The 27151-nt window shown below is 50.6% G+C and overlaps 7 protein-coding genes across 7 annotated transcripts; 2 read left to right on the top strand and 5 right to left on the bottom strand.

Moving 5' to 3' along the window:
* Positions 1–955: 955 nt before the first annotated feature.
* PpBr36_10729 (uncharacterized protein) lies at positions 956–4325 on the bottom strand (the record flags this gene model as incomplete). Its single annotated transcript, XM_029897837.1, has 9 exons — positions 956–1058; positions 1128–1387; positions 1483–1570; positions 1647–1752; positions 1850–1959; positions 2041–3401; positions 3464–3518; positions 3584–3744; positions 3819–4325. The coding sequence occupies 9 exons, from the start codon at positions 4323–4325 to the stop codon at positions 956–958; spliced, it is 2751 nt and encodes a 916-aa protein (XP_029743903.1).
* Positions 4326–7712: 3387 nt separating this feature from the next.
* PpBr36_10727 (uncharacterized protein) lies at positions 7713–9062 on the bottom strand (the record flags this gene model as incomplete). The annotated part of the gene is made up of 2 exons (XM_029897836.1): positions 7713–8000; positions 8046–9062. 2 exons carry the CDS (start codon positions 9060–9062, stop codon positions 7713–7715), a joined length of 1305 nt encoding a protein of 434 aa, XP_029743896.1.
* A 2411-nt stretch (positions 9063–11473) lies between these two features.
* PpBr36_10726 (uncharacterized protein) lies at positions 11474–12757 on the bottom strand (the record flags this gene model as incomplete). The annotated part of the gene is made up of 4 exons (XM_029897835.1): positions 11474–11621; positions 11734–12314; positions 12429–12582; positions 12657–12757. 4 exons carry the CDS (start codon positions 12755–12757, stop codon positions 11474–11476), a joined length of 984 nt encoding a protein of 327 aa, XP_029743895.1.
* A 2218-nt stretch (positions 12758–14975) lies between these two features.
* PpBr36_10725 (uncharacterized protein) lies at positions 14976–15368 on the bottom strand (the record flags this gene model as incomplete). The annotated part of the gene is made up of 1 exon (XM_029897834.1): positions 14976–15368. The coding sequence occupies one exon, from the start codon at positions 15366–15368 to the stop codon at positions 14976–14978; it is 393 nt and encodes a 130-aa protein (XP_029743898.1).
* Positions 15369–16350: 982 nt separating this feature from the next.
* PpBr36_10724 (uncharacterized protein) lies at positions 16351–17214 on the top strand (the record flags this gene model as incomplete). Its single annotated transcript, XM_029897833.1, has 1 exon — positions 16351–17214. One exon carries the CDS (start codon positions 16351–16353, stop codon positions 17212–17214), a length of 864 nt encoding a protein of 287 aa, XP_029743897.1.
* Positions 17215–20245: 3031 nt separating this feature from the next.
* Positions 20246–21973, top strand: PpBr36_10723 (uncharacterized protein; the record flags this gene model as incomplete). Its single annotated transcript, XM_029897832.1, has 1 exon — positions 20246–21973. The coding sequence occupies one exon, from the start codon at positions 20246–20248 to the stop codon at positions 21971–21973; it is 1728 nt and encodes a 575-aa protein (XP_029743900.1).
* A 1770-nt stretch (positions 21974–23743) lies between these two features.
* PpBr36_10722 (uncharacterized protein) lies at positions 23744–25270 on the bottom strand (the record flags this gene model as incomplete). Its single annotated transcript, XM_029897831.1, has 1 exon — positions 23744–25270. The coding sequence occupies one exon, from the start codon at positions 25268–25270 to the stop codon at positions 23744–23746; it is 1527 nt and encodes a 508-aa protein (XP_029743899.1).
* Positions 25271–27151: the final 1881 nt, after the last annotated feature.

Genomic DNA, 27151 nt, shown 5'->3' with positions numbered 1-27151 from the left:
CGTATCACCGCTGGCTTTGGATATCTCTTCTATTAGAACACGGTGCACGTTGAATCTCTGCCCACTCCTATAGCCCCGCCGCCGACAATGCAAATCAGAGTTTGATAGCCCGTCAGGTCCGGGCAGGGGAGGTAGTCTGCCTCGACGAGGACGGGAATCTGCGTCTTGTGGCGGGGCTTTGCTGTTGCGCGGCGCAACGTCCCGATAATGAATGAAAGCCCGAGTTGGGCTGTTCTTTGGGTCAAGTGCTGTGTAGCTGTACTCGACGTAGTATAAGCTAGATTTGTGGTAGTTGGCATTTTGTTTCTTTGTTTCTCGGTTATCAAGCTTCCAGACTGTATGCAATGTCTGAATCAGCCCCAAACCCGACTCTGGTGCTGACTATGGATAAAGGAGGACTCTCCCAAACTCTTCATGATAGAGCTGGGGCCAAAACTCTCAGGTCGACAATAGAGTTTTGGGCGCACGACTTTGACTTCGCAGCCGCCGCGCCATAACCTTGGCGACGATGAAGCAGTGGTCTATTTCTGTCGCTTCATCCTACATGACTGGCGCAACAGATACGCAGCCAAGATTCTTCAAGGCATCGCATCTGCTCTTTGGGCACAGGGCCGTATCATTATTAACGAGGTTGTTGTTCCGGAACTTGGTGAAACTGGCGAGAGAGAACATAGAGTGCAATAAGGATTCAACCTTTTTTTCTGCTTTTTTTGTCGCCAGATGTATTTCGAAAAATCTATTTGGATGCTAACTTATCCCAATGCTGTCAAAAGTTTCCCATCAGGTTTAGCTTCCGATGTGGTGACTCATTACTGGTGCCGTGAACATCTCGACGCTCTGGGATTCGGCCCCACTATTGCAATTTGCACGGTGGTATGGACCTAGCTTCTTGATAGCCAATAGTCTTTTCTTCTATTCTACAGTTCGATTTGCATGGATCAAAAGAGATTAAAAATTAGAGCTGATAAGGCCGGATAGTAATGTCTGGCGTCTTCCAAACGTGCCAGTCGTCCGCTTCTTTCGGATCACCAAACGGCGTCAATGCTGCAAAGCGCATTCTACAACAGCGACAAGACGAATTAGTATCAATACTGAAACATCACGATAGGCAAAGAGGATCATCTCACCTGTAGGTGCCCGGCACAATGTAGCTTCCATTAGCCAGCTTGCCCATCCACCAGAACCTCTTTCCGAGCTCGGTCCAGGATGATGTCCGCTCGATGCCCGTGACCGGGAACGGGGCCACGCGCTCTCTGTCCATGGTGGCCGGGTCAAAGTTGAGCGCCCGGCCTGCCGACATGGAGTACGTCGCCGAGCCGACAAAGCCGCCGCTCCCGACGACTGGTGGGTACGACCACTGCGATTCGTTGTAGGTAGCGTCGAATATCTGGGGTAGGTAGGGGTGGTGTCAGTGGTTATCTCATGTTTTCTATTGCGGCAAGACACAAGAACATGACTCGTATGGTTTTGCTTCAAACTCACATCCCACCGGAGCTCCTTCACGCCCCATTTGAAGTTTGTCTGGATCTTGGGAAAGTCTTGAGCTCGAAGGCTGACATTGAAAGCGTAGCTGCAAGACGGCAAGGACAGGTATGTCAGTGTATAATGGCCGAGAAAGCGTTCACGATGGAACAAAAAAAACTTACGAGTTGTAAACATCTATGTTTTGGTTTTGGGGGCCGGATCTCTGGACTGGATACGGTGAAGGGAAAATTTTGTTCTTCATCTGGGCCTTGAGGTTGAAGGCAGCCCCTGAGCTGAGTTTTAGTACAATGGCAGCCGATTTGTTGGATATGGGATATTCCCATTTGGAATGGTATCAAGCCAGAATCTCAGAAATTTCACTTACCATAGTACGGAATACCCACACTGTCTCCATTGTTGGCTTTGATCAGAACCTTCCCGCTGTAGATTGGCAGCTTGGATTCATCACCGACAGTTGGTGCAACAAACGTGAACCTAAAAAGCAGTTTCAGCAGATGTCAGCAGATCCATGACCAAAAGCTCGAAAGACGAACACCAAAGCGCAGCAAGACTGACCTAGCAACCTTGGCCTCCCCGGGCTGCACAATAAACGTTCCTTCTGGAAAAGTCACATTGGGCACCAAAGCAAACGGCTTCACGTCAAGAACATCAGCCAAAAGCCCGGACGTCCTGCCCTGCATGTCGAACGCACCCGCAGGCTGCAACCCAAAAGTATACGTCAGCGGGGCGGGACCATTATTCGTAATCTCGACGCTGTGATCGCCTCGAAAATTGGCCGTGTCGTTCAGCGCGAACGCGTCAAACGACACGGCCGTCGCCTGCTCCAGCAGCTTGGTGGCGTTGACCAAGCCGCCGCCGACCTGGGCCACGGGCGCCGCGAAGCCATAGTCGATCGGCGCGGCCTGAGGCTGCATCGCCTGCCACGGCAGCGTCTCGCCGCTGCTGACGATGCGCCGAGCCAGCCAGCGCGCGAAGCCCGGGCCGTGCGTGGCGCGCCCGCCGTGCCGGCTGATGTACAGCGCCGCGACGCCGGCCAGGTAGGGCGTGGCCATCGACGTGCCGCTCAGGACGGCGTAGCGGCCGTTGAGATAGGTGCTGTAGATGTCGTCGCCTGGCGCGGCCACGTCGGGCTTGATTTCGAGCTCGTTGGTGCCGCCCCACGAGGAGAAGTAGGACGGGATCCCCCCGGCCGAGTCGCGGAAGCCGACGGCCCAGTCTGGATCCGACGGCGGGGTGAAGTCGGCTGTGACGGTGCCGCCGGCGCTGAGGGTGGCGAGGATTGCTGTGCCGGAGGGGGAGTCGACCACGGCCACCACGGATCTGTATTGGTTGTTGTTGACGGGGGAGAAGGGCCGGTTGTCGTTGTTCTGGATAAGGATGGCGGTGGCGTTGAAGGGCTCCAGGTTGGCTTGCACGGTGTAGTAGGAACACGATTGAGTGCGGCGGACGAGCACGATTGAGTTGGAAAGGTCAGGCGTGTCTGCCGGGAGCGGGTTGCAGCCGGTAAAGGGACTGGTTGCGTCCAGGGAGAGGGTGACTATGGGGAGACCGGTGAAGTTCCACAGCGGGCGGTTCGAGGATGGCATGTAGGCCATCAGGGTGGTGTTGGAGGTGCCGTTGAGGGAAAAGGTTGCGTGCCATGGCTTGGCGGGGACGAGACTGGTGTCGACCGAAGCAACAGCGAGGACGTCTTTGCCGGACGAGCCGCTGCTGGCATACACTGGGCCATCCTCACCGCTGTTGCCGGCCGCGATGGTCACGAGCACACCCTTGTCGACAATGCGAGAGGCGATGGTTGCCCAGGCCCCGTCCGCCCAGCCTGAGGCGCGCCCGATGCTGGCCGTGATGATGTCGACGCCGGCCTCGTAGGCCATGATGGTAGCGTCGACCAGGGTGTCTTCGTCGGTGCCTTCAAACTATATTTTGACTTTGTTGTGAGATGCCATTCCATATACGCAAGAACGGTGGGACAACTAACAGCGCCAAAGACCTTGAACGCAAGTATTTCCGCCTCGGGCGCAACACCGACAAAGCTTTGGAAAGGTTGCGGTCAGCAAATCCCGATACTGTTTTCACGCCCGTATTCTCATGCACTCACAAGTCACTCTTCCCGGCTATGATGCCAGCCACATGAGTACCGTGGCCAAGATGATCCATGGGATCAGCATCGGGAATCTTGTCGTTGGAGCCATCGTACGCGTCGCCGACCAGATCGTATCCCCCGGAGACCTTGAACCCAGCCCCCAGTCCTCCGCCCAGCTGCCACAAACCTCCATCAGCATTTGCAACACACGACTCTCCACGCACGACCAATTTCAGGCTCGGCAACTCACGGCAGGATGGGTATATTCAACCCCTGAATCGATGACCGCAATCCTAACCCCCTTGCCCAGCACCCCCTTTTGATGAAGCGCATCCACGCCGGTCGAGTAGTGCACCGACCAATTCGTCGCGGCCGCGTCGTCGCCAAACGCCAAGCTGGGCTGCACGGGCGGGACCTCGACCCTGCCCACGGGCCACGCGCGCGCCGCCAAGCCCCTGCCGTCGCGCACCAGACTTTGGATGTTCTCGGCGTCGTCCGTCTCGACGCTCAGCCCGACAAAGACGTCCGAGTCGAACGTCTTGACCACGCTGCCGCCAGCCGCCGTGATCAGCTCCGACAGCTCCGACAACGAAGCTCCCTGGCCGCACTCGACCATGACTTTTTTGCTCGTCGCCGTCACGGTTTCGTCTGCGCTGCGGGGCCGCAGAGGGGCGGCGCGCTCCGAGGGCCCGAGGCGGGCTTGGGCCGCGCCGGTCGCGAGGGCGACGACGAGCGCAAGTGCTGCTCCTGGCTGCATGGTTGCTGATGGACGTGTTGGGGACTAAAGGGGGTCATTTTTGGGAAGAACGCTTGGCGAATGTGGACGCTCATGTATATATTTATGTGGCTATGGTTGCTGCTTGAGGCGTATTAACTTGCTCGTGGGAAATTAGCTCACGAGTGAGTTTCTTGTGCCTGCCAGAGTTGGAATTGGTACCTTGATGGACCCGGGAGGTTTGCTTGATTTGGGGTTACTCGCCGCCAATTGCCAAGAAATGCAACCCTACATTCAGAAGGTCGTTCGTCGGCGGGCCCGGCGCACGGTTGCGGTTGTGGGCCAGTCGGCGTGGGTTGCAGTGAGAGATCTGCCGTCTACCAAGCACCCTGACATTTGACTTCAATGTCATGATGTATCCACGATGAGGTTGACAGTGCGTCGTGAGGTCGCGTGGAAATATCAAAACAACAGCTGCGACGAATCTAAACACGCAAAATCTTCGTTTTTGGACACGTCCCTAGTTGGTTTTTCTTTTGGCATAAACCGCATTGACCTGCCCTGAATGAACACTGAATTGCACAAAGCTGTCCTAAATTTACCATGGGACGGCATTAAGTTTTACTGAACTGCTATAAATCGTTTTGTCCCGTTTTGGGCTAGAGTCTTGATACCAACTTTTGTATAGGTCCATCTTTGGGATGCATAATTATCTTTTTAAGCATAGGCGAATGAATATTACAAAAACTGCAAACGATGAGGCAACTTCCTTGGCTAAGTTTCTTTAAATGGAATTTGTTATTACACAGCTCGATATGGTTTGCCTTTCAAGTGTGCGATACCTTTCGAATTGTAATTCATAAATTGAAAACGTAAATTTTTCTGGCTTCCGTTAACAATAGTCGTTTCGGACAGGAGTTAAGGTGTTAGCAGTGGCCTTCCAGAAGTGGGCATGTAACACAAGTAATCACCCTAAAGTTGTGGTTTAATCTTTTCAAGCAATTTGACCAACAGTTTGATAAAAGCCCGAGTATGTACGAATACAAACGCAAATTTGGGCTATTTCATCATATAGTGTTTTTATTAACAGAACAGTTCCCACATGACTTTTTTTAATAAGAAAAAAGAAAACTGGAATATTTGAACAGAAATCGTAAAGATATTATAATATTGCGTTCTACAAAGCAACTTTAAACAGATACACCACAGTTTAGTCTACATTACCGCTGGCTTTGAGATGTTAGATATTGGTTTTTCGAAATAAAAGCCCAAATGCAAACAAATTATTAGCAAACAAAATATTCAATATAAAATTTGTTAAATTAACAAATGAAAAGGAAGTCCCATTTAAAAAGCAATAAGATCGAAGTAGGTATTCTTCAAAATTTAAAGCAAAAATATCTTTAACTAAACATACCTTTTTAATTTTGGCCACTATAAGTTCCAATAGCGGCATTCTAAAAAAAAACAATATTTAATTATGTGCAATTTATTTTAAACTTCAAAGAGATACCTACTTTGATATCACCTTTCCTTTATATGAGAGATTTTTATATTCTTTATTTACATATAAATTAGTTTTCTATTTAAACATCTTGTTGACTAACAATTTGTATGCGGAGTTATTTTTTTATTTCGGAAAGCTAAAATATTACTGTTTATGAGCAGCAGCTTCATACAAAGCTTCATAAAGTAGATAATAGAATAGCTTTGTCAAAATGCTTTATAGAATGCAATTTAGACTAAACAATAATTTTGCTATTTCTACTCGAATTATACCAAATAAGGACAGAAACTTGCTGAAAGGTTAAATGTATCTTGCAAAAACTAGTATATCAATATAAAGCTGGGCCCAACAAATAGCAAGTGCTTAATTTTATATACGTACAAATTGTGGCCGCTGTTGAAAATGGTCACATTGTTATAAATGACAAAATCACAACTTTAGGGGTCAGCTTCTGGTACATGTCTACTTTCGGGACAGCCACTGGAAACTAGGTGCGGCGCGGTAAAGCTAATGCATTAAATGCGTTTAAATAAACACTTTAACAATGGAAAAGTCAGAAGCAAATTAACAATAATCTATTGGTGGGAGGACTTTGATTTATCTTTCGAACATCTGCACAACGGATTCAAACGCGCAATTTAGAACTCAAACTCCAAATAGTTGCCAATTCGATAATGTACAGATTAACAATTCGATTGTGCAACAACAGCGATATATCTGTATTATTCACTAGCAGACGGCAATCTGCCATGTCCGTGATCTACGATTTCCCCGAGATTTCATTAAGCTCATTCTATCCCGTCACCTCCCCACAAAAATGCCGTAAACTATGCATTAAAAAGGCCCAAATTACGAGTTATAAAATTTGCAGATCGTATTACAAACCTTGCAATTTTTCCGAAACGTACGAGTAATGGTTTTTAACACAAGGCCAAAAGCTTTAACAATTTGTATAATAAGAGTCGAGATTATCATGTACCAAAGGATCCATATATTGAAGAGTTTGTTTTGATTAATGTTTCTGGCCTTAGCTTTAAACAACTTCTCTATCATTCTTAAAAGCTCTTCACAACTTTGAAGGAACTCGGCGAATCCTGGTTTACGTTTGACGTGACCACTCCCTTTTTTATATCTGGGTTAGAAAAAGATTACATCGTTTAAACTGAAATGACTTCAGGATATTAAATGTATTCTTTAATTATAATGATAATTGCACTGCTAATATTTATTTAATCCATAAGTTTTGATTTCTGTGATGATTATATTGTTCCGGGCCCAAAACCGGTTATTTCACTGTTTTCCATCGGTCAAAAATATGTCCTGAAACAAGCAGGATTCGGTTCGTATTCTTAATGCATTATACATTGGAGGATAATCAACCGCCTTCTAACATATGTACCATTTAAACCACATTATAATTTCGGTCTGATGAAGTCTTTGCTCTGAAGCGTTATATTAAGAGCGGGATGAGTAGCCTTGGAGCCATCTTCAAAGCGTGATGATCAAAACATTATTCTGAGTGACGGCTGCTGCAATGGAGGCCCAGACGAAAATGGCCGCATGGTTTGGAGTAAACCTGACTCTGAACATTGCTTTATCCATTGAATACCTTCAAACTGAGCTCAATAACGATGCCTTGGGGTAAAGACCAATCAAAACTATTAGTAACGTGTTCACAGCGTTGAAACAAGGGCGCGGGGTGACTTATACCCATTAGGGGTAGGTGTATTTATTACCACAGGAAGCTGTGCTCGGACGAGGGACGAGTCATTGAAAACTTTATCCCGTCCGCCAAGCCTGGGCGACGTGTCGACCCGACTCTACCAGAGAGGCGCGGCAAAGGTGAGAGACATGCAGACCTCCAGTCTTCTTGGCATTGGCAGAGATTCGTAGTCATGTCGTTTCCCCGCCCAGTAAATCCTTCACCGAGAATGAAACAGCTCCAGAATCCCACTTTCGATCCTCCCGATGCAGTCCATGTCCTCGTTTTCTTTTCTCAGTTCCAGAGCCTTCTTCTTGTAGCGAGGATCTTCCAAGACCTGCTCCACCGCGGCCAATATCAGCCCCGGAGTTGGCGTCGCGGTGTTTAGGTTGATCCCCAACCCTGCGTATTCCAAACGCAAGGCCACATTGGCTTTGTCCTTGCTCTCTCCGGCAACGACCATTGGAACGCCGGACATCACCGCTTGCATGAAGCCTCCATAGCCACCCTAAACTGTCAGCCAAGCTCAAACCAAGAAGACCAATGTACCTACATTATTGACAAAGACATCTGTAAATGGCAGAATGTCGGCATAGGGGATGTAGTCCACCATGTAAATGTTGTCTCGATTCTTGACAGGCGGCACTGCGCCTCGCTTTCCCATCGTCAATATAACCACCAGCTTGTCGCGGGAGGCCAGGCCCTGAATTGCGGGGAGGAGCAGCTGGTGGAAGCTGTTGTCAATTGTGCCCTGGCTGACAAAAACCACCTTCTTCTTCTTGGCGACGAGGTTCCGCAGCCAGTCTGGCGTCGTCGAGGTCTTTGGAGGGACTGGCAAGCCCCCAGCGAACCGTATCTTGGGATCAAGGTCCCGCCGCTTGAACTCCAAGCTTGGACTGCACAACTGCAGCGTCAAGTCCGGGGAGGTCCACCACGTATGCAGGACCGAGTACTCTGCGCTTCTGGTGCCCCCCATCTTTTCCATTGTTTCGTTCAGCAGGTTCAGGGAACCGGCGATGGTGGCGTCATGCTCCTCGTGCAGCTTCAACATGTTGACCTCCATTGGGTTTACGGCCCAGAAGTTCGGGGGCGCGTCGACGCTCCTCGTCGTAATGACGCATATACCAAGCGAGAGAACGGGTGGAAATCGACCATAGCCGGGCACAGGCGCTCCGTGTAGAAACGGTAACGTGGCGGTCGCCTTCAAGTCCTGCATGATAACCACGTTCTCCCTACACTCCACCTCTACCTCCTTCAGCGCCGAGAGCAGCACTTGAGCGTATATTGGTATGTAGCGGACGAAAATTTCTCGCATGACGTAATCCTCGGCCTCCATCCGGGGCCCACAGGCTCGATAGCCATCCATAATATGGGGGCAGATATCTACTGCGTCGGGGAAGGTGAACACGCGGGAGATGCCGGCGGCTAGGGCTGTAGTGTGATATTTCGATCCGCACACGAACCAGATTGGAAAGCCGCGTTTGACCAATTCAGTTGCTGCGCGGAGTACTGGGTGCGTGTGGCCGTCTGAAGGGAATGCTATCGCGATTACCAAAGGTTTAGGACACATTTTAACGGTTTGAAGTTGAAGCACGAGGACTTGGGAGTTGTAAGGCTTAGAGAGTTATTCAGTAATTAAGTTTTCTCGACGTCTGCATTTGCAGAGTTTTTCTAGTTTGGAGATAGCTTTTGATGCGCTCTTACAGCAGACAGAGCTTGGAGCTGCATGTCTGCAGCTGTGTCAGGGTTAGTACAACAAGGTGTTTGATAAATTCATGAGTAATTCAACTTGGCTGTGGTTATTTTACCACTTTGAGAAGGGTAAATCCCTCCCTCTGCTCTGTCGTCCACTGGTGTGGGCCTTGGCGTTACTAACTTGGGTACTTATGGGTTGAGCTTCGCGGACCCCCTGTCAGAAAGGGGTCACTAAGTTCTGAATTATTCGCTTTTGTTTATAAATGTGAAAGTCCTATGTACGAAATTGTAAAACTTGAAGTTTTTTACAGGTTGATATAAACAACTAAAAACGATTTACTAACAAAAACTACATTTTTATTGTTTGGGACAACCCCTACAACTTTCTTTTTACCATTTCGTATACAGGGTTTCCATTCGTTTGTCTATACGCTAACCTATTTCAAAATCTGGATGTGTGGTTATCGAGGTGCAAACCGTTAAAATCGAGCATTTCCAAATTTTCATATCAAATAAGGTAATCCAGATCCTAGGGACCCCTTGCTGAATAGGGACTCCGCAAAGCTAAAACCACTAGTAATAGCTTGGCGAAAAAGCTAAATGTATAAATGACCACCTGGCTATGAATCCCGTTGGGGATGCCTTATCGAAGAAAAGCCAATTATATTTAAGGCGGTACATAAGGCCACTGCAAAAAATAAAGAATAGAAAGAAAAATGAGCATAAAAAATACCGAAAAACGAGTCTCCAAAGGGATATCAAAGGGTTTCAGATATTCGAATTTACCCTGGACATACAGTTGAGTTGTCAGGCCTCATTAGGTACCTCCCTTATTTTTGTTCCTAACAACATCACTATATTAGGTTTTCGCTCATTGCTATCCCGAGCTTGTGGACTTTTCATCTGAGCAGTGTGACAAGGCCTATCCTTGCCGTTACATTCATTGAGGGGTATTTGTGTATCTGGATGGTATTAATATACAAACTTGCCATTTCTTAGCCCCTTGTGGAATCTTGAATGTGAATCGCAATAAGAAAATTGAGCGGCGGTATACCTTGCACTTTGGTTTCAAACCGCGCTGGGACTCACCGCAAAGCGAAACGATATTTAAGTTGGTCGAGCTTATTCAACTACCGTCATCTGAGCTCTTTTTAAACTATACAATATATGAAAGTCTACGGCACGGACACTTACGACAAATATCATCCGGCAAATCATGAGTTGGTGGGCATCTCGCCCACAGGACCTTGGTGGAAGAAGCGTGACCTTTTGAAGCTCAACGGTTGCATTTTCTTCATCTTCCTCTTCGTCAGCGCGAGTGGCCTACAACAGCTCTATGATGAACGGCCTCTTGGCCTTGTCGGACTGGGTTAACTTCATGAACTATCGTAAATCAGCTTCCGCCCTCCCTCAAGTTCAAGCGTTTAGAATGCACCAACTGACGATGATTGACATACAGAAGCCAATGGCGCGTGGTTGGGGTTCATAGGGGCCATCATTCCTGCTCGGGTGATCTTTGGCGTCTCGGACGCGGACGGTGGGACCCGACGCATCCTATCCGGGCTCATAGGGGCCCTTACCGTAATCCCCATACCCGTCTTGTTTTTAATGTATGAAAGCCCCCGTTGGCTGGCAAGCGTAGGTCGCGTGCAGGAAGCCTAGCGGAGCCTGGCCAAACGTCACGTCGGTGACGCAACAGACGTGGCACACCCGCTCATTATGCACGAAATCAATGAAATCCAAACAGCCATTAAAGCCGAGCAGTCTGTAAAACAGAGCACAACCAAGACTAGCCTGTGGGCTACGAGCGCAACCAGACACCGGCTTTGGATCACCGCCACCGTGGGCTTCTAAGCTCAGTGGGCTGGAAACGGAGTTACCAGTTACTACCTCACTCTTATGCTCAAGGATGTGAGACTCGGCAGCGTGGGGGAGCAGGCCATCATGCCCGCCTGTTTGTACGGTTGGGATTTGCTACTCAAGCCTGGTGAATATACTAGGTGCCGCAAGACGCGGTTTAGGGTCAACACGCAGTAGTTTGGTGCAATTTAGTGCGGCTCAAGGTATATTCAGATTATGTATCATGGTACTACTCTGCTGACCTGGCAGCAACGACTTTGCTTTCAACACCTGGTAGAAATCTCTAGAAACGAGCACCGCCCCCGAGCATTGAACAACTATTTTCAAATTGGCTAGTGAATCATACATTGATGGATTGAGCATATATCCCTTATTCCCTCCCCTCCGCACAACCTCATTTCCCTGGTCCTTATACAACTCCTCCCCTCAAGGCTCGACGTATTCATAACACAAGTAGTCACCCTGAATGTCAAGGACATCGCTAATTGTTTTGTTGGGCAGGTTACCGTACATGTTGAGAACGTGGCCTAGCGTTGTCTCGGTCCCAGGATCACCAGGAGCACCGGTAGGTTGACTAGCCGTACGCGCAGTTGTCAGCATTTGCTCCCAGCGAGACCATTAAAAAATTACGAAAAAAAAAAAAAAAAAAAAAAAAAAAAAAAAAAAAAAAACATCACCAAGCTTACGGGATGTTGCTCGGCCTGGGCGGGAACCCAAGCATGTTTTCCGGCATAACATTGGTGCCGCTGATGGTGCTGGTCCGCACCGTCCTGTCCCTGGCCTGCCAGTCCCAGTAGATTTTATCCAACCACGTGTGGTGGAGATAAAAAAGCGGATCCCCGGGGCTGCTAACGCCGTTGGACATTTGCCTCCCGACGCCCGCGTGGCCACCCGCGTGCGGCAACGACTCGATGCATTCCCACGCTTGCGGCCAGGTGGTCTGGTTCAGACACCGGTCGACGTTGGTCTGGGACGAAAGGGCCGAGATGAAATCGCCGATGGCTCTGTCGATGCAGTGGTCCGTCACCTCATATCCGGGCCCCAGGCTGTTGGTATAATTGGCAAACGGTCCGTCTGCGATGCAGCCGTCGCTTCCGGACCTGTCACCCCCAAACCCAGTCACTGGATCGAATACCACCGAGGAGCTGAACCGGCCCGCGTCCAATTGCTCTTGCCAGTAGGGCTGGCGGCCGGTGTAGCCACAGTCGTCGCGGAGGGCGGTCTCATGTGCGTGCATCATAAGGCGATGGAAGGGTAGGAAGGCGCCCTGTTGGATATTGAAGTGTTGGCACTAGTACAGATGGGTTCTCATGGGGTTGAGAGGGAAAGAAACCAAGCGAGTTTTGAAGGGATGGGGGAGGAGAACTAGGCGAGTACTCACGACGTGGTGTGTCGAATATGCTTGCAGTTGATGGATGGCCTGCAGCTCGTCAAATTTTGTTCTCGTGCCGGGGAGACCGAGAGAGGCGGGTTTCGCCATCAGGCAGAGCTCCGCGTCGATATAGGCCTTTTTATCGGCATTGCTGAGGGTGTGCCTGTTTTTTTTTCAGTGACGACTTGACATTAGGAGCCATTCTGGTATCCAAGTGTCTGGAGCTCGTCTCCTTACCATGCCCGCCTTTGACCAGGGGTTGTGCATGGCTCGCCTGCCACTAGGAGCAGTGACGAGGACCACGCGAGGATCAGGTAGGCGACTTTTATAACACTCATTGCTGCGATGACTCGGCTAGTTTATCGACAGGTGAGACAGGAAGACGACAGGAACAGAAACATGGTTATACCAGTGATTATATATTGGTTAAAAGCCCCTTTATATGACACTGGCGACCGCACATGGGGGTGTGAAGGGGCTGACCACAATAAGCATGACTGCATTGATACTACTCTCGAACTGCAGATTCCTCGGATAATGCCAATCCGAGTGTTGGCTGCAAAATTCGGACATCCCTCCGTGCAACAGCATCCTCCATAGAATTTATCAACCCCGGAGTACTTCCGGCTATTAACCAGCGATAACACCCCTCTGCCAAGCTTAGCCCCGCCACCCAAGCCGGCAGGCGTAGAAGATACGGCGCGCTCGGCTAAAGTACTTGGAAGTTGGGGGGTTGCCAAAAGCGTCTCGTTCAAAGAGGCCGCCGCTCGTAATCCCCACTAGTCGACAATCTCAATAGGAGTTCCATTACTTCTGCTGAAGATGGTACCAGGATTCGCGTTTACATAGCTATTTGGCGACGGCCTCCTCGGTACCAGCCACGTTGAGGCACCTTGGTTTGTTCGCCGGGAGTGGTGACAGCGGCTACCTGAATGTAGTGGGCGAACACGAAGTATAACCCGATGGTTTAATTTTCTCTTTTTGCCAGTGATGCTGTTATGTTTTATTTAACTAAATCTTTGTTGTGGATGGATGAGATGCTCGACCAAGACATACGATGCAATGCGCAAGAAACGATATGAGAATGCGGGTGCGCACAAAACCTACGAGTGGTTCATGAGCCCAAATAACAAACATGTCAAAAATGAACTTGAATTAACAGACTGACAAGAAAATAAAAAGCTTTTGCAGCAGTACAACAAGCCTGTTTGTTGCAAATGCTATTCTTGAATTATATTTATTATTGCGCCCTGTATATTCCACGGTATGGCCTTGTCACAAAAGAACCCGTACTTTGTTGAAAATAGGTTTTTTTTGCACCTTCTATTTGTTTATAAAGGCTTACTTCTTAATAAATTTCGAACTACTAATGAGAGTTTATCGCCAGATTTTGTTTTGGGAATTTCCGGAACTCAGAAATTGGGGTTTAAACTAATTTATAAGTATTGTTTATTTTTGCAAATAATATGCACTTAACGTAGTAAAACGGAGAGTAACATCATAGAAAAGAAATTTATGTATTTGGTGCTGTTTAGTATGCTACAAAGACTACTTGTATCAGGTACTGGGCGCCGAATACATTAATAAATCCAGTATATGTAACAACACTTTAATATTACGTTATTATTGATGAATTATATCATTTAATAGTATGGTTCTTAACTTTAAACATGTCGAACTCATCAAATGCGTAAATCCAAATTCCAATATGGTGATGATATTTTGGACAGATAATAACATATTCAATGGTTGGTCTTAATAGGTTTTATTAATTAAAGGACCGATCACACAAACCTACCCCCGCATTCGGGATTTCCGGATAAAAGGTATCCAGCCATGGTAAGAAACACGGAAATTAGAATTTTCGTTTACAAATTAACAATTTGGTTGTGCAATAGCCATGATGTATTTCTATTCCCCGCTAGCTAACGGTGATATGCAACGCACGGAGGCAGAAGCGGGTGCAACTGAGGCTGTCGATGAAGAATGTTCAGATCTTGACGATTCCAGCGATATGATTGATTGCATCGTTGCTGCTATGATAGGATGTTGTCGGGGCTGATCCCGATCGCGATTTTTGATTTTTGGGGTGATCCGCTGGGGTGCCGGGGGGNNGGGGGGGGGAGGGGAGAAGGGTCTGACTTATTGACCTTGTCCAAAAACCCCATTGAGCCCACCGTTCAACGGCCAGTTTGTCGATTGGTAAGTGATGGAGCCGCGAACGCACCCACCTAAGTGGGGCCGTGTCACGACTAACCAGCCCTATCTTCAAGTTTGCGTTCGGGAAACGGCAGGAAAGTATCCAACAGGCTGCTGCTGGGCTTTTCGGGGCTGGACTTCCTGTCCGCCGGAAGGCAAGAGACGTGCGCCTCCCAGGCCCTTCCAGGGGTTCTTCTTCCAGGTCTTGTGCTTGTCAGGGAGGCCGGCCAGCTGATATTCTTCCCCTTCCACGTTTGTCCCGCCCAGTCCACCGCCTCAAAGTCTTGGTTCCTCCCCTCCGTGCCTTCCCTCCTATCGGTGTACTTGACTCACGACGCTATCTGCTTCCACGGGAATTCATGACAATTCACAGCCGAGTAGGCTCTTGGAAAGACGGATCACCATCGCCTTTGCCTCGGCCTCATCACTCTTCGGGGTGTCGTCATCACCCGAATTCCACGTCAGAGTCTCAATCTGAGCCCCTTCATCACCGGCCTCCTCGATGGTCAAGATGAACATGTCTTTGCCGGTCCAGCTACGAGCAAAGTGAACGAGAGTCTTGCCCTCGCGGGTTTCGGAAGAGACCATCCATTTGTCCTCCATTTCCTCCGGCCAGTGATCAGTTTTGAGCTTTGAAAGCTGTTCGCTGTTGATCTGCACCTTCCATGGCGTTGAGACTGCGTTTTGGATTGGATTGAAGTGCTCCATGGCCTGCACGCTGAGAAGGTCTGGAGAGGGATAGGTTAACATGGCTGCATGGGCTGCATGGTAAAGCCAAAACCTGAACATACATTTTCAACAGTACCGTAGATTTGACTTGTCTGGAGACCGCGAATGATGTTTCGATGCGATCAGTGTGTGTGTGTGTGGGTGTGTGCGTATGAGCTCAGATTCAAAGGACTTGATGGAAATATGAGGTTGTCAGAATCAAATAGGCAAAGTCGAACATGAACAGTCAGGCGGGGTAACTTGTTAGGTTCTTGGCAGTGCTGTGGCTGAAGAATAGAGTTTACGCTAGAAGTTGTCAAAGTTGAAAGCCGCTCGGCACTTAAGCGAGACGCCGAAGCTGGGGCTGGAATCCGCGGTCGTGATTGGGAGAAGACGTTGTGCTGTGGATCGCGACAAGGTAGCCGCAATTGCTGAGTGGATGCCCCACCCACCCGTTCTGAGGTAAAGACTAATCTTAGAATATAAATCAACAATACGTGCTTGTAATGTGCAAAACTGACTCGCGAGCTGGTTGACCAAAGTGCTGTCGAACGGTGAACTAACCAATACAACCATGGCTGGTGAACTGCACTGCCGTAATGTAGTAAACAATGGAGTAAACTGCACTGCCGTAGTGGATTGAAACCAATGGACCACGTTGGATAATCACTCAGAATCGTCAGAGATAGCCTAGTCACTTAATCAGCTAGTTTACTGTGAAGGAAGTGCACCCGTCTACCTTTGTTCTAACAGATAATAAGTCCTCCTGGAGAGGCTTTTGATCGGGATATATAAGCACCTTGGAACAGTCTCTGGGCCAGGTTTGCATTCCCTTTCATTTCAGTTCTTTACAACATCACATTTTCTGATCTCTCAAGTCTCAAAAAAAAAAAGCACTATCTGTCACGCTCACCGCTCAACGTCAGTCTCCTTTAACCTTTTCATTTTGCTGGTACCCACGAGCCACTAGGCCACTACCCAATCTCTTAGTTCAACTCGGTTTCGGGTTACATTCAACACCAACATGATTCCAGTCTATCTTTTTGTCGGCCTGTTTGCGCTGCTGGCCAACTGTGCTCCTCCAGCAATACTCTTTCGAGCCGACAAGCGGACTCCAACAGAGATCGCAAATGCAGGAGGTTTCATTTCGAAAGCCCTTACAAACGGCTACAGTGAAAATGACTGGTGCACACTAGCAGAGCACCAGTCAGAAGTCACGGCCAACGACCCATATATCAGCACCTCGGTCAACCAGGCAGCATCTTTGAGATTCCTCAGCTTGCCCCCCAAAATACACAGTGGCTATCTCTATCGTATCGACACTCAGATAGCTCAAGCGGCAGGCGTGGTGTTTTACGACTGTAAAGTAACTGGCGCGCACCAGAGTGAGCAGGAATTTGCTGCCTTTAAAAAGATTCCTCTCGAAGCCATCTGCCTTTACGTCGAGTTTAAAAACCAGGAGCCGCTGAACAAGCCCAGGCCGATTCCCCCGTGCAAGCCTGCGAATCTGAAAGGCAATGCGTGCAGTTTAGGTAAGAGAGGCCTGCAAAGGAGGAACTGCGGCGGCACCGACGGGGCACCCTCGAACAGAGCCCAGCAGAGGAAGCCTGATGCGGAGCGGAAGAAGACGGACCCAAAGGCGGCGACGCAGGCAAAGGCCCAGGTGGCCCCCAAGGCCAAGACGGCGGCGTTGGCCCCGGCCCAGGATCAGGGCCAGGGTCGAGTTCAGGGTCAGTCGGCCTCGACGCAGAAGACCCCTGCTCAGAAACAAGGCGCTCAAAAGAAGGGGCAGCAAGACGCCCAGTTGAGGCAGGTGAAGGCGTCCAGGTCGTCGGCCACTCTCGGCGCCACCACCACCAACAAGAATAATGGAAAGGGCCCCAGGTAGATCTTGCCACTCTGCGCACGCAACTCTGCGGGTCTCGTCTCCACGGAGTGAAGTTACATCAAGACAGGAGGGCGTTGGGCGGGGGAGGTCGTTTGGATCGCTCTCAATCGAGATAGAATCAAACCCAGGGGCTCGGTGGGTGGGCTGGGCGAGGAACGGTCGACTGGGCGAGGAACGGTCGACTGGGCGAGGAACGGTTGACTGGTTGTTGCATTGGTTTCTTTGCATGAGCTGGAGTTTGGGGCTTTGAACTGATCATTGGCATGGGCATGTGTATGAAAAGGCAAAGGAAGCTTGGTGTTTGGGCGTATGATGCAATTTTTTTATATTATGCTTTAAACAATCTGATTTTGGTAATCTTTTGTTCGCGCTACTGACTATTGATTGTTTGATTTTTTGATTCTTCAATGTCAACTCCTATAGCCCTTGTGCTGGTGGGAGTTAGTCTGTCGATGGACAAATACTTGATTACCTGTGTTTAAAGCATTGAAACTTTAAATATAATGCAGTTGAATTAAATCAATAGATCATACCTAAATGTATCAATGTAATCTCCGAGCTTATCGCTGAAATGGTTTCTGTGCTCAGACTAAACCGAACGCTCTATATACCTTTGAGCCACAGGGCTTTGCGGCCAATTAATTTATACTCTAATATACACGTATAGCACCTCCCACGTACTTAAACTTCAATATTCCATTACAAAAAAAACATAAAGAAAATCGAAAATCGGAAAAGAAATCGGAATAGTAATACCGCTATAAGCGGATTAATGGCAGGCAATATCGTATCCGGTCGTTTTCATAAAGAAATATAAATTAAATCGTTGTTAATAATCCTTTGAATATTATATTCAACGTATAAACCGTATATTATTACTTATTTGTTTATTACGGTGTATTGGTCGCCGAACTGTCGAAAATACCGTTATAAGCAATTAAAATCGACAAATTGTCCTCAGACTTAAACCAGAACGTCTTTCGGATGGATTTACAAATATAAGCAAAGCCGCAATTAAACTATAACGTGGATCGATTTCGGAGCGCTAGGCTTTAGGGATAAGCCCTGAGATTATCAAAAGGTATATAAAACGTTCGGCCCACCTTATAAGGGTAATTTAGTCCAAATATCGAAACTACTGGTAACCTGAGCTAAGCTATTCGTTTTTTCTGGTTTTAGCAAGCCTTAGGTCTGGGTCTTAATTCTTACAACATTAGTTTCTTAATAATGCGAAAAACCCGGATATATATCATTTTTTATAAATTTGAAACTTTTGAAATACTTGGCCCTTACGCCTCAGGAAACCCCCCAAAAATAATACATGGTAAAGCGAAGGCTATTGTAAATTTTGCAAATATTGTATATTTAATTTCCTGGCCTTAAAGTGGAATCTTTGTCCACAGCCACTATTAAGCAAATCTGTTGATAGGCTTTTCGTAATGTCGATCGATCAACAGAACGCTGTTATACGAGTATAAAGATATATATTGATTGTCTGTTCTATGAAACTGTCTAGAGGTGAGCTTCTTTCTGAACGTCTTTCCGTTTTATACCCGCAATTGGGCGGGTGAGTCACGTGCAATTGGCCTGTGCGGCATTGCACGTGATTTATCGCTCTATTGTTGATTTGACCGCGATTCCCTCTATTCCAACACATCCACAATTTCCTTTTAAAAGCGTAAATTCTCAGGCAAGCCATAAACATCGGCGCATGTATTAATACAAAAGTTTCTAGGACGAGGACCATGGTCGGTAAATTTAAGGTTCATGTAAACACCACCGGCTACGCAAGCCGCTACACAGGGGTAAAAGCCCTCATCACGGCGTTGAAGGCCGCGCGTTAAAAGTTCAGAATTGCGTTTGGTAATATGGCCGAAATCCGTTGTTTGAAGATAGTGGACTGGAGAAGCAATGGCACCGCAGGTGAGGATAGGGATAAAAACGGTTGAAAGGTGCATTTTGCCGATAAAAATAAAACAGTCTGCGGTGTTGGAATGCAGAACGTAAATGATAGCTGCTCAAAAGAATGAAACAATATTGTGTCTAAAACTAAATAAACCCACGATGTTCAAATAGTACAGAGTTTGCAGCCACACGAGAATGGTTGAGAACTCCTTTAAATATATGTCGTCATGAAAGAAAAGAACTACTAGTAATTAAGGAGCTTTATGTAATTTGGTTAAACAAAACTCCGCATAGTTTTGTAAGTAATAAAATATATATTAGTATTATGCTAAAAACAATCGCCCAATTAGTGGAGCTCTGGGCTTCAGGGATAAGCCCTGAGACTAAGTTTTCATACAAAAAAAACGCATTATTAAACCGACAACACCGAGCTGAATGAAACCCATTAATTATAATTTGTGTGGAGCTTTCTCAGTATAACATGCAATTTTGGCCTGTGACTCTATATCCAAGACTGCGATATTGCGAATATTGGAACCATATGTACCGATTTGGACGTTGATCCAAATTACTCTTTCTGTTTGGTTCACAATACAGGCTCATGGTCCCTGTGTTCCAACGGATAATGTAAGGAGGCGCTTTCGCAGAATTAGCCTACTGGTGCATCCCCACATTGTTGTTATAGGTAGGAGCAGCCCCGAAATGGTCAGCCGTAAGTCTTCGGGTTCGACACTTTAGCCGGCGGGCTGGTGTAACGTTGGTGGTCTTTTCGGGGCAGCCTAGAACAAGGCAATTTGCAGGAATCACGGCGTTGATGCAGATCATCCAGCGCTTGCCCGCATGTTCCCAATGACGTGGCATGCAACTGCCGTGGACTGGCGCCGAAACTTCCTCTCCTTGAACAACTGAGCATATCATCTCGCTGCCCCGGATGTAGAACTGAAATTTCTCCTTTCTCAAACTGTTTCCGGCAGATGAGCTAATGGCCAAGGAGAAAACGCAGCAAGTCAGGGCATCTGAGCCAAGTCCAACCGGGGCACCCAAAACCATCGACGCTGCATAAACCAGTCCGTGTATGCCCAACCCCGCTTCTCTCGTCAACAAGAAATAAAATACCCTCGGCGCCATGGTGCGCGCCAAGCCCGACGCCCGCCTGGCATGCGACAGCTGCTACGGCCTCAAAACGAGATGCGTCTACACCGGTGCAGGCTGCAGCAGCAGCAGCAGCAGCAGCAGCGGGGGTGGCGGAAGTGGCGGCACAACCTCGCCCTCTTGTCAGCGCTGTGCCCGTTTTGGCAGGCCCTGCGTCACCACCAGGACCAGAGGTGAATCGGGCCGGCCGAGGAAGCCAGACGGGACTTCGACGCGCCCCGTCGCGGGGAGGCAGTTTGTCTGGACGGCGGCTGGGTCCGCCCCTTTTCCGGAACGCACCACCGCGCGGATACCTCCCCCGGCGGCAGATGGAGGAGTGGCGAGATTGTCCTCGTCATCCTCGCCCCTTCCAGCTGCTGCCTACCTGTCAAGCCCATCGACCGTCCAGCCGTCCGACCATGTCCTGGCTTCGCTGAGCACCGCGGATAGGACGCTTATGGGGCTGATTCTGGACAGGCGCACCTTTGCGGACCATTTCGTGCTGGCGTCGCCCTTTGCCGACGGCATGATCGAGGGCATGGTGCGCGGGCTGGGTATGGGCCTGCCGCAGCAGAAGCAGCCATCGCCGCTCCTGGGGCTGCAGCTCTCCTGTGCCGCCAAGGTAGCCGACCTGCTGCTCCTCTGCCGCGAGAACGCGACCGACACCGGTGCAGACGGCGGCCACCATCGCCACTACGCCAAGAGCGCGACGGCGGCCAGCATCCTCCGCCGAACGCCGGCCCAGGCCTGCATCGTCGGCGAGGCCGAGGCCCTCGTGGCCATCTACCTTGGCATAGGCGTCGTGACTTTTGACCTGATGGACGCCGGGCGGAGCGCACACTCGGTCGCCCGCTTCACCATCGGCGTCGTGCGGCGCGCCGCCAGACTGCATCTGCAGCGGCGGCGGCGGCCCTTCAGCCCGCGCGTCGACCGCGATCTGGTCCCGCTCGCGTACCTCGACACGTGCAACTGCCTCGTGCGCAGGATGGTGCCGGCCGCGAGGCTGGAGGTGGGCGGTCCACCGGCCGTAGACAGGTATATAGGAGTCTGCGGGTCGCTTCTACCGGTGCTGTATGATATTTGCGAGCTGAGTCGGGACCTCTGTGCGTTACAGTTCGCCAAGAGCGCAGCGGGCAAGGGCGATTTGGGGAGCGGTGGCCAGCTCGGCAGGATGGTGCAGCAGTGCGCGTTGCAGCAGCGGCGGGAGAGGCTGGAGCGGGCGCTGGAGGATTGGAAGCCTGCGCTGCCGGGAAACTTTGCGACTGTGTACACGTCGGCCGAGCAGGCCGTCATGCATGGCCAGGCCCGCATACACAAGCTGACCGCGACACTGCTCCTCCACCGACTGGCTGCCACTTTTGACCAGGACGGCGGGTGCGGTGGGCGTGGTGCGCGTCTGGCGGCCGAGCTGCTGCGCTGCATGTCGGAGCTGTATGCGGCCGCCGGTCGGGATCCCAAGGAGGAGCGGGCCGGCGTGGGGACGTTTGACTACCGGCTTTCCCTGTCGCTTTTGGTGGCGGCGGCGGAGCTGACTGTGGAGGCGGATAGGCGGCATTGCCTGGAGGACATGTTTCCGCTTGTCGTTTCGAGACTGTATCCCGAGGTTGGTAGCATGTTGCGTGAATTTGTGAGGTATGTCTGGGCAAGTAGGGATGATGGGCTTGCTGGGTGCTGGTTGGACCTCGCTGGGTTGGAGGATGCGCCCGCGTTTGTGCTTTTCTGAATCAAGATTGGCTGCTTGGCCTTTGTTACATCATTCTGATGCCTCTGATCTGCAAGCGTGATATTTGCTGAGAGCACCGCATAGCTACTCAGCATGCTCACCAATGATGGCTTATAATTAGAAGCGCTTGATTCTCAATCCCGCCATGCTGAGGGCAGAGGTTGTTGCTTGGTGGTGGGGATGGGACGGTGGCTATGGTGTCGTTGAAGACGTACAATGCCGGAATGGGGAATTTAGTGTTGCTGCCGTTCAAGACAAGCATATTGCAGATGTTTGAGCGGTTGGAATGGATTCAAAGGCCTTTGTCAAGCAGAGGGCAAAGTGTAAGTCCTACGGAAACTGGCTGCTGTTTTTGGCTGGCGCCGGTCACCGGTTTCAGCGGTCACGAAACATACCCTACTATTTTCAGGTCTTTGTTTGCTAAATATATATACCTAATCCCAAATTACAGAAAAGAAGAACACAGAAGATCTCCCGCCGGACACAAGGACGTGGCTTTGCCAATAAATCCATCGGTCTCCCTCCAGCGACATTGAAAGAAAGCAGTTCGTGATGCCGAGCCTCCCCCTCTTGCCAGACAACCGCCTCTTCTTCGAACGAGATGGCACACTCAAGCAGCACTCGGATACGGACGACATGATCACTTTTAAAACGCTCCATTTCTTAAATTCCCACAAAGCCAAAGCTGGGTGGTCCATCTCGAGCACCAGAGAATCACCGCTCCTTCGGGGGCTTTGATCCAAACGAGATCTCTTATGGCTTTTGTCACCGCCACCTAACAAGACCGACTGACACTGTTTGGAAAGCAACCAGGGGCACTAGACGGTGTCCGCCATCCCCCATGGCATGAGCTGGACCTTGTATCATTCGCAAATGCACTTGTTCAACTCGGCTCTCTGAGGATCTGCCCTGCTGGCGCGCTCGCGCGGGTACAGACAGCTCTCCGTCTGCTCCATCAGGAGGCCATCTCTTGCCAAAGGCGCCGCCCACACTGCTCACACGAATTCTTCCGAACGATCTGGAGCAACTGGTCCTCTCGTGGGCCCCGGTGGAGCAGAATTCCTCGGGCGAAAAATTACAAAAACCTGTCGGCCGAGGTAGAGACGAGCTACAACCTCATCCGGGCATTGTGCCGATCCGACATCAGCTTCAAGCCGGGCACTAATCCAAGCACTGGTCGCTACCTGTTTTTATATCCCCCAGCCCACGGGCTACTCACTCCGCGTCCACCATGGTCGCCTCACCCCCCGTCATCCGCACAATGGTGGAGAAGGGTGCAGACGTTCTGGCGGCCGTGCCAGGTCGACGGCGCCTAACTTTCAGGCTCTGCACTGCATGCTGGAAACTCTCGCCGGGGCTGCTTCGGAGCAAGCGGTGAACGACAATGAACCTCCGACTCTGCGGATCTACCCCCGAGTCAGAACAAGCCCCTTCAGCAGGCGCTGCAAGGAGGGAAGCGGCCCGTGGGTTGGCAAAAACACTTTCATGTTGGTAGGACGGCCAAGGAAAAGCTGGATGTTTCTGTGCTTCGGCTCTTTGGCTGACTAGATGGAGAGGGGCGCGATCTGTCGGCTTGTCATATCCGGCTGCAAGGACGCCTGATTAATTATTTTCTTTTTATTATTTCTTATTTTTTTCTTTTTCTTTTCATCATTTCTTCCCTCTTCTATCAGATATATTGTACATGATGGACGCAGTTACCACACCAAATCAGCTACTGCGCCGGTCTCCAATAAACTTGATATCGCTGCTTTGTTCAAACCGTTCAATCTAAAAGATGGCGTTGCTGGCACAGGTAAAGGGCCCCTTGATCTCGTTCTCGGCGTTCTCAAACACCTGCTGCAGCCCCGTGGCGGCGGACCACAGGCCGGCCGAGTTCATGAACAGCGAGAGCACGATGATGAGGACGTTGACGACGAACAGGCAGATCTTGCGCCAGCCGCTGAACAGCGTGCCCTCGTGCCAGTTCATGTGGAACCAAAAGACGGCCGAGATGCCAAAGGTGAACCAGGCGATGAAGGTGGCGGACGAGATGGCCAGGATGGAGCTGAAGATGGGGATGGCGTTGGCGACGACAAAGGCCAGCAGCCAGAACAGGGTGGCGCAGGCGACCCACACGGCCCAGCTCCGGGCGGTCCGGGCCGTCAGCTCGGCCGTGGCGCCCATCCGCTTCATGGCCACGACGTAGATGTACTTGATGGCGGTGTGGCCAAAGACGGCGCCGGTGGCCAGCACGCAGGGCAGCGCGATGCCGTAGGCCACCTTTGCCGCCACGCGCGGCGCCGACCCCAGCGACGGGCTGGTGGTGTACTCCCCCGCCAGGCAGTAGATGGCCACGCCGGCGATCAGGTACAGCGGGATGGCGACGGCCTGCAGCGCGACGAGGGCGGGGACGAAGTCGCGGCTCGGGTTGCGCATCTCGGCCATGTTGCTCACGAAGGCGATGTTGCCGGCGTAGGCGTAGCAGACGTTGAGGCAGGCGGCCACGCCCTCGCGGAAGTCCGGGTTGCCCACCACCTTGATCAGCGCCCTCTCCCTGGACCAGCCCGACGGCGCGGCCTGCGGGTTCCCGACGCCCAGGCTGACGATGACGATGAGCACGGCCGCGACGATGGAGATGGTCGAGGGGATGCCGATGTGCGCGATGAACTTGAAGGTGCGCGGCAGGCACAGCAGCCAGCAGCCGAGGGCCGCGATGCCGATGAAGCCGGCCGTGCAGACGCCGTGGCTGGAGAGCGTGTTGAGCGCGACGCTGATGGTGACGATGGTCGACGCGCACGTCAGGCCCATCTTGGTCACGAGGCTGACGCCCATGACCACCTCGAGCGGTCGCCCGCCCACTATGCGCGCCATGTCGACCGCGTTGACCACGTGCGGGTGCCGCCGGTAGAACTGCAGCAGCTCGTACGCCGTGTAGGTCGACAGCAGCCCGATGCCCACGATGGCGATCACCGCCGGCACGATCCCCAGCGTCTGCACCACACTCGGCAGCGCCAGGATCCCCAGCCCGATCTGGTTCGTGATGAGGATGAGCGCCGTGTTCCACCGCCCGACCGTCCGGTAGTTTTTGCCGCCCTCGCTGAAGATGTTTTCGCCCGCCGCGTGGTCCACGCTCGCGTCTGCGGCCGGCGGCGTGAGCGGAGGCGTCTTCTTCTCGCGGTACACGTCGCTGCTGTTGTTGCTGTCGTAGCCGCCCGCGGGATGAATGTGCTTCTCAGACTCGGGCGTCGTCGTGCCCCCTCCAGCCGTCACCGCTGCCGAGTTGCCCATGGCCGGCTGTCCCGTGTACGCCTCCATTGTGAAGGGGCCTCGGGTGTTTGCTCCTGCTGTTTAGCTTCAGGGGGTTCGCGATAGCTACGCCGTTCTCTTCGTCTCTTCGACTAGCTTTTGCTGGCAGGTGCAAAAGTTGGGGACGAGGGAACGGCAAAGTGAAAGAGTGATGGTTTTCGTTTTTTCGGCTGTCCCCTTTTCCCACGTACTCCTTTCCTTCAAACCCTTTTATTGTTGCAGGATACAAACAAAAAAAAAAAAGAACCCGAGGTGTGGCCAGCAGTCCGGACCTGTTTGCAAACCGCCACTCGTCACCGCGAAAACCCACCGCAAAGGGTCTTTCTTATCTCGACAACTTGCGTGGTAATTTCCGGGGTTGACGCGGGGCAGTATGCACTACTGTACGTACTGGCCTGGCTCAAAATATGGTGAGAATGGGGTTGGGACTTGATTTTGTTTCTTGGGTGGACGGTATTACTAGACTTGGTCCTTCTTGTCTGTGCTTCTTTTTCTCACGCGATAATTTTTTTTTTTTTTTTTTTCCCCTGGAAACATCATCAAACGAAGAAAAAAAAATCCTTCTACAGCCCCATATACTTTACCCATCCGGGTTCTCGGTTTGCTTAACTCTGTTGGACGACCGAGGGGTGGAGATTGATATCCATCTCTTTCGTAATACTTTGTGTAAAGTGGCTCCATACAGTACCGGTAAGGCAAATCCCACGTCATCTAGTGTCGCGTGCCATATATTGTTACTTATTTCTTTTGGTTCTTACCATGATTTGAAATGCACGGATACGTAAGAAACTCGACGTGGTGGTCTCGGCGCTGTCATGGAACTAGCAGAAAAACCACTTGGTGCGCAGCGGCAGGGCCAAGCCAAATTGATTCAAGCAGCTTGGCAATGGTTTGAGAGAAAAGCAGCAGCTCACCGTCACTTGACATCTTTGGTGCTTCAACCAGGTTATCCTTATCGAACAAACCCACTACCGAACATCAACCGATTCTTGCGGGCAGTTGGCGAAAAATTTTATGCTGGCCCATCTCCGTTTCTCTCGGCAGTCGTCACTGTGGTCCACAGGCCCGCGGCGCATTGGCCGACCACTGGGCGGTCGGCTCTCGGCAACAGCCGGCACCCTTTAGTCTTGGCGCGCCCGGGGTTGTGAGTCGATCGAGTGCGCGTTTTCCGAGGAGCAACCCTGTTTCTGGAATACAGGTTTTTTTTTTCTTAGTTGCGCGTGATTGCTATCAATTTGTTTACCCTTTGGTTTTTTTTTTTTTTTTCTTTTTTTTCTTCTCTCCATGGCAACCCCCTTTTGAGCGTACTTCAGTGGCCCCCATGGTTCAACGTTATCTCAACCTACGCACACTGGAATGGTCCGTGTAATTGGCAGACCATGAGAGATAAGAAGATGATCCCGCTTTAGGTCATGCCATGAGATTCCCATTGTTGACTTATTGCTCAGTGCCGTCTCTGCCGGGCAGTCTAGTGAGCACAGGTTTGCAAGTGGGCAAATCTGAGGCAAAACTGCAGTGGCAATGATAAGTTCTGTAATTATCTACCGGCAGAATGACCCTTCCGGTATATGTGTTGAGTTCCCGGCCGACTTGCAGAGCGGCAAGGCGATTGCCCGGCAAGGGGTCGGACGAGTAGCCTGAGCTTCGCCCGATACGCGTGGCTTTTTGGGCGGTCAAGGGACGCGGGATGCCGAAAAGGACAGGGGGCCGACTGACCGCAGGACCCTAGAACCGCGAATAAGCGAGTCAGCGAAGCCTGCAACTCGAAGCGCTGCGCCCAAGCGCGACTAGAAAAGACGAGTGCAGCCAGTGGACAGCTCCCGAGTGACTGCAACGATGTGCTGGTAACTTGACCGAAGGTCAGAGTTTGCGTTTTTTTTTTTTTTTTTT

The sequence above is a fragment of the Pyricularia pennisetigena genome, assembly GCF_004337985.1.
Source record: "Pyricularia pennisetigena strain Br36 chromosome 4 map unlocalized Pyricularia_pennisetigena_Br36_Scf_11, whole genome shotgun sequence".
Taxonomy (NCBI): domain Eukaryota; kingdom Fungi; phylum Ascomycota; class Sordariomycetes; order Magnaporthales; family Pyriculariaceae; genus Pyricularia; species Pyricularia pennisetigena.
Note: the sequence above shows the minus strand (reverse complement) of the source record. Positions and strands in the feature narration are given on the sequence as shown.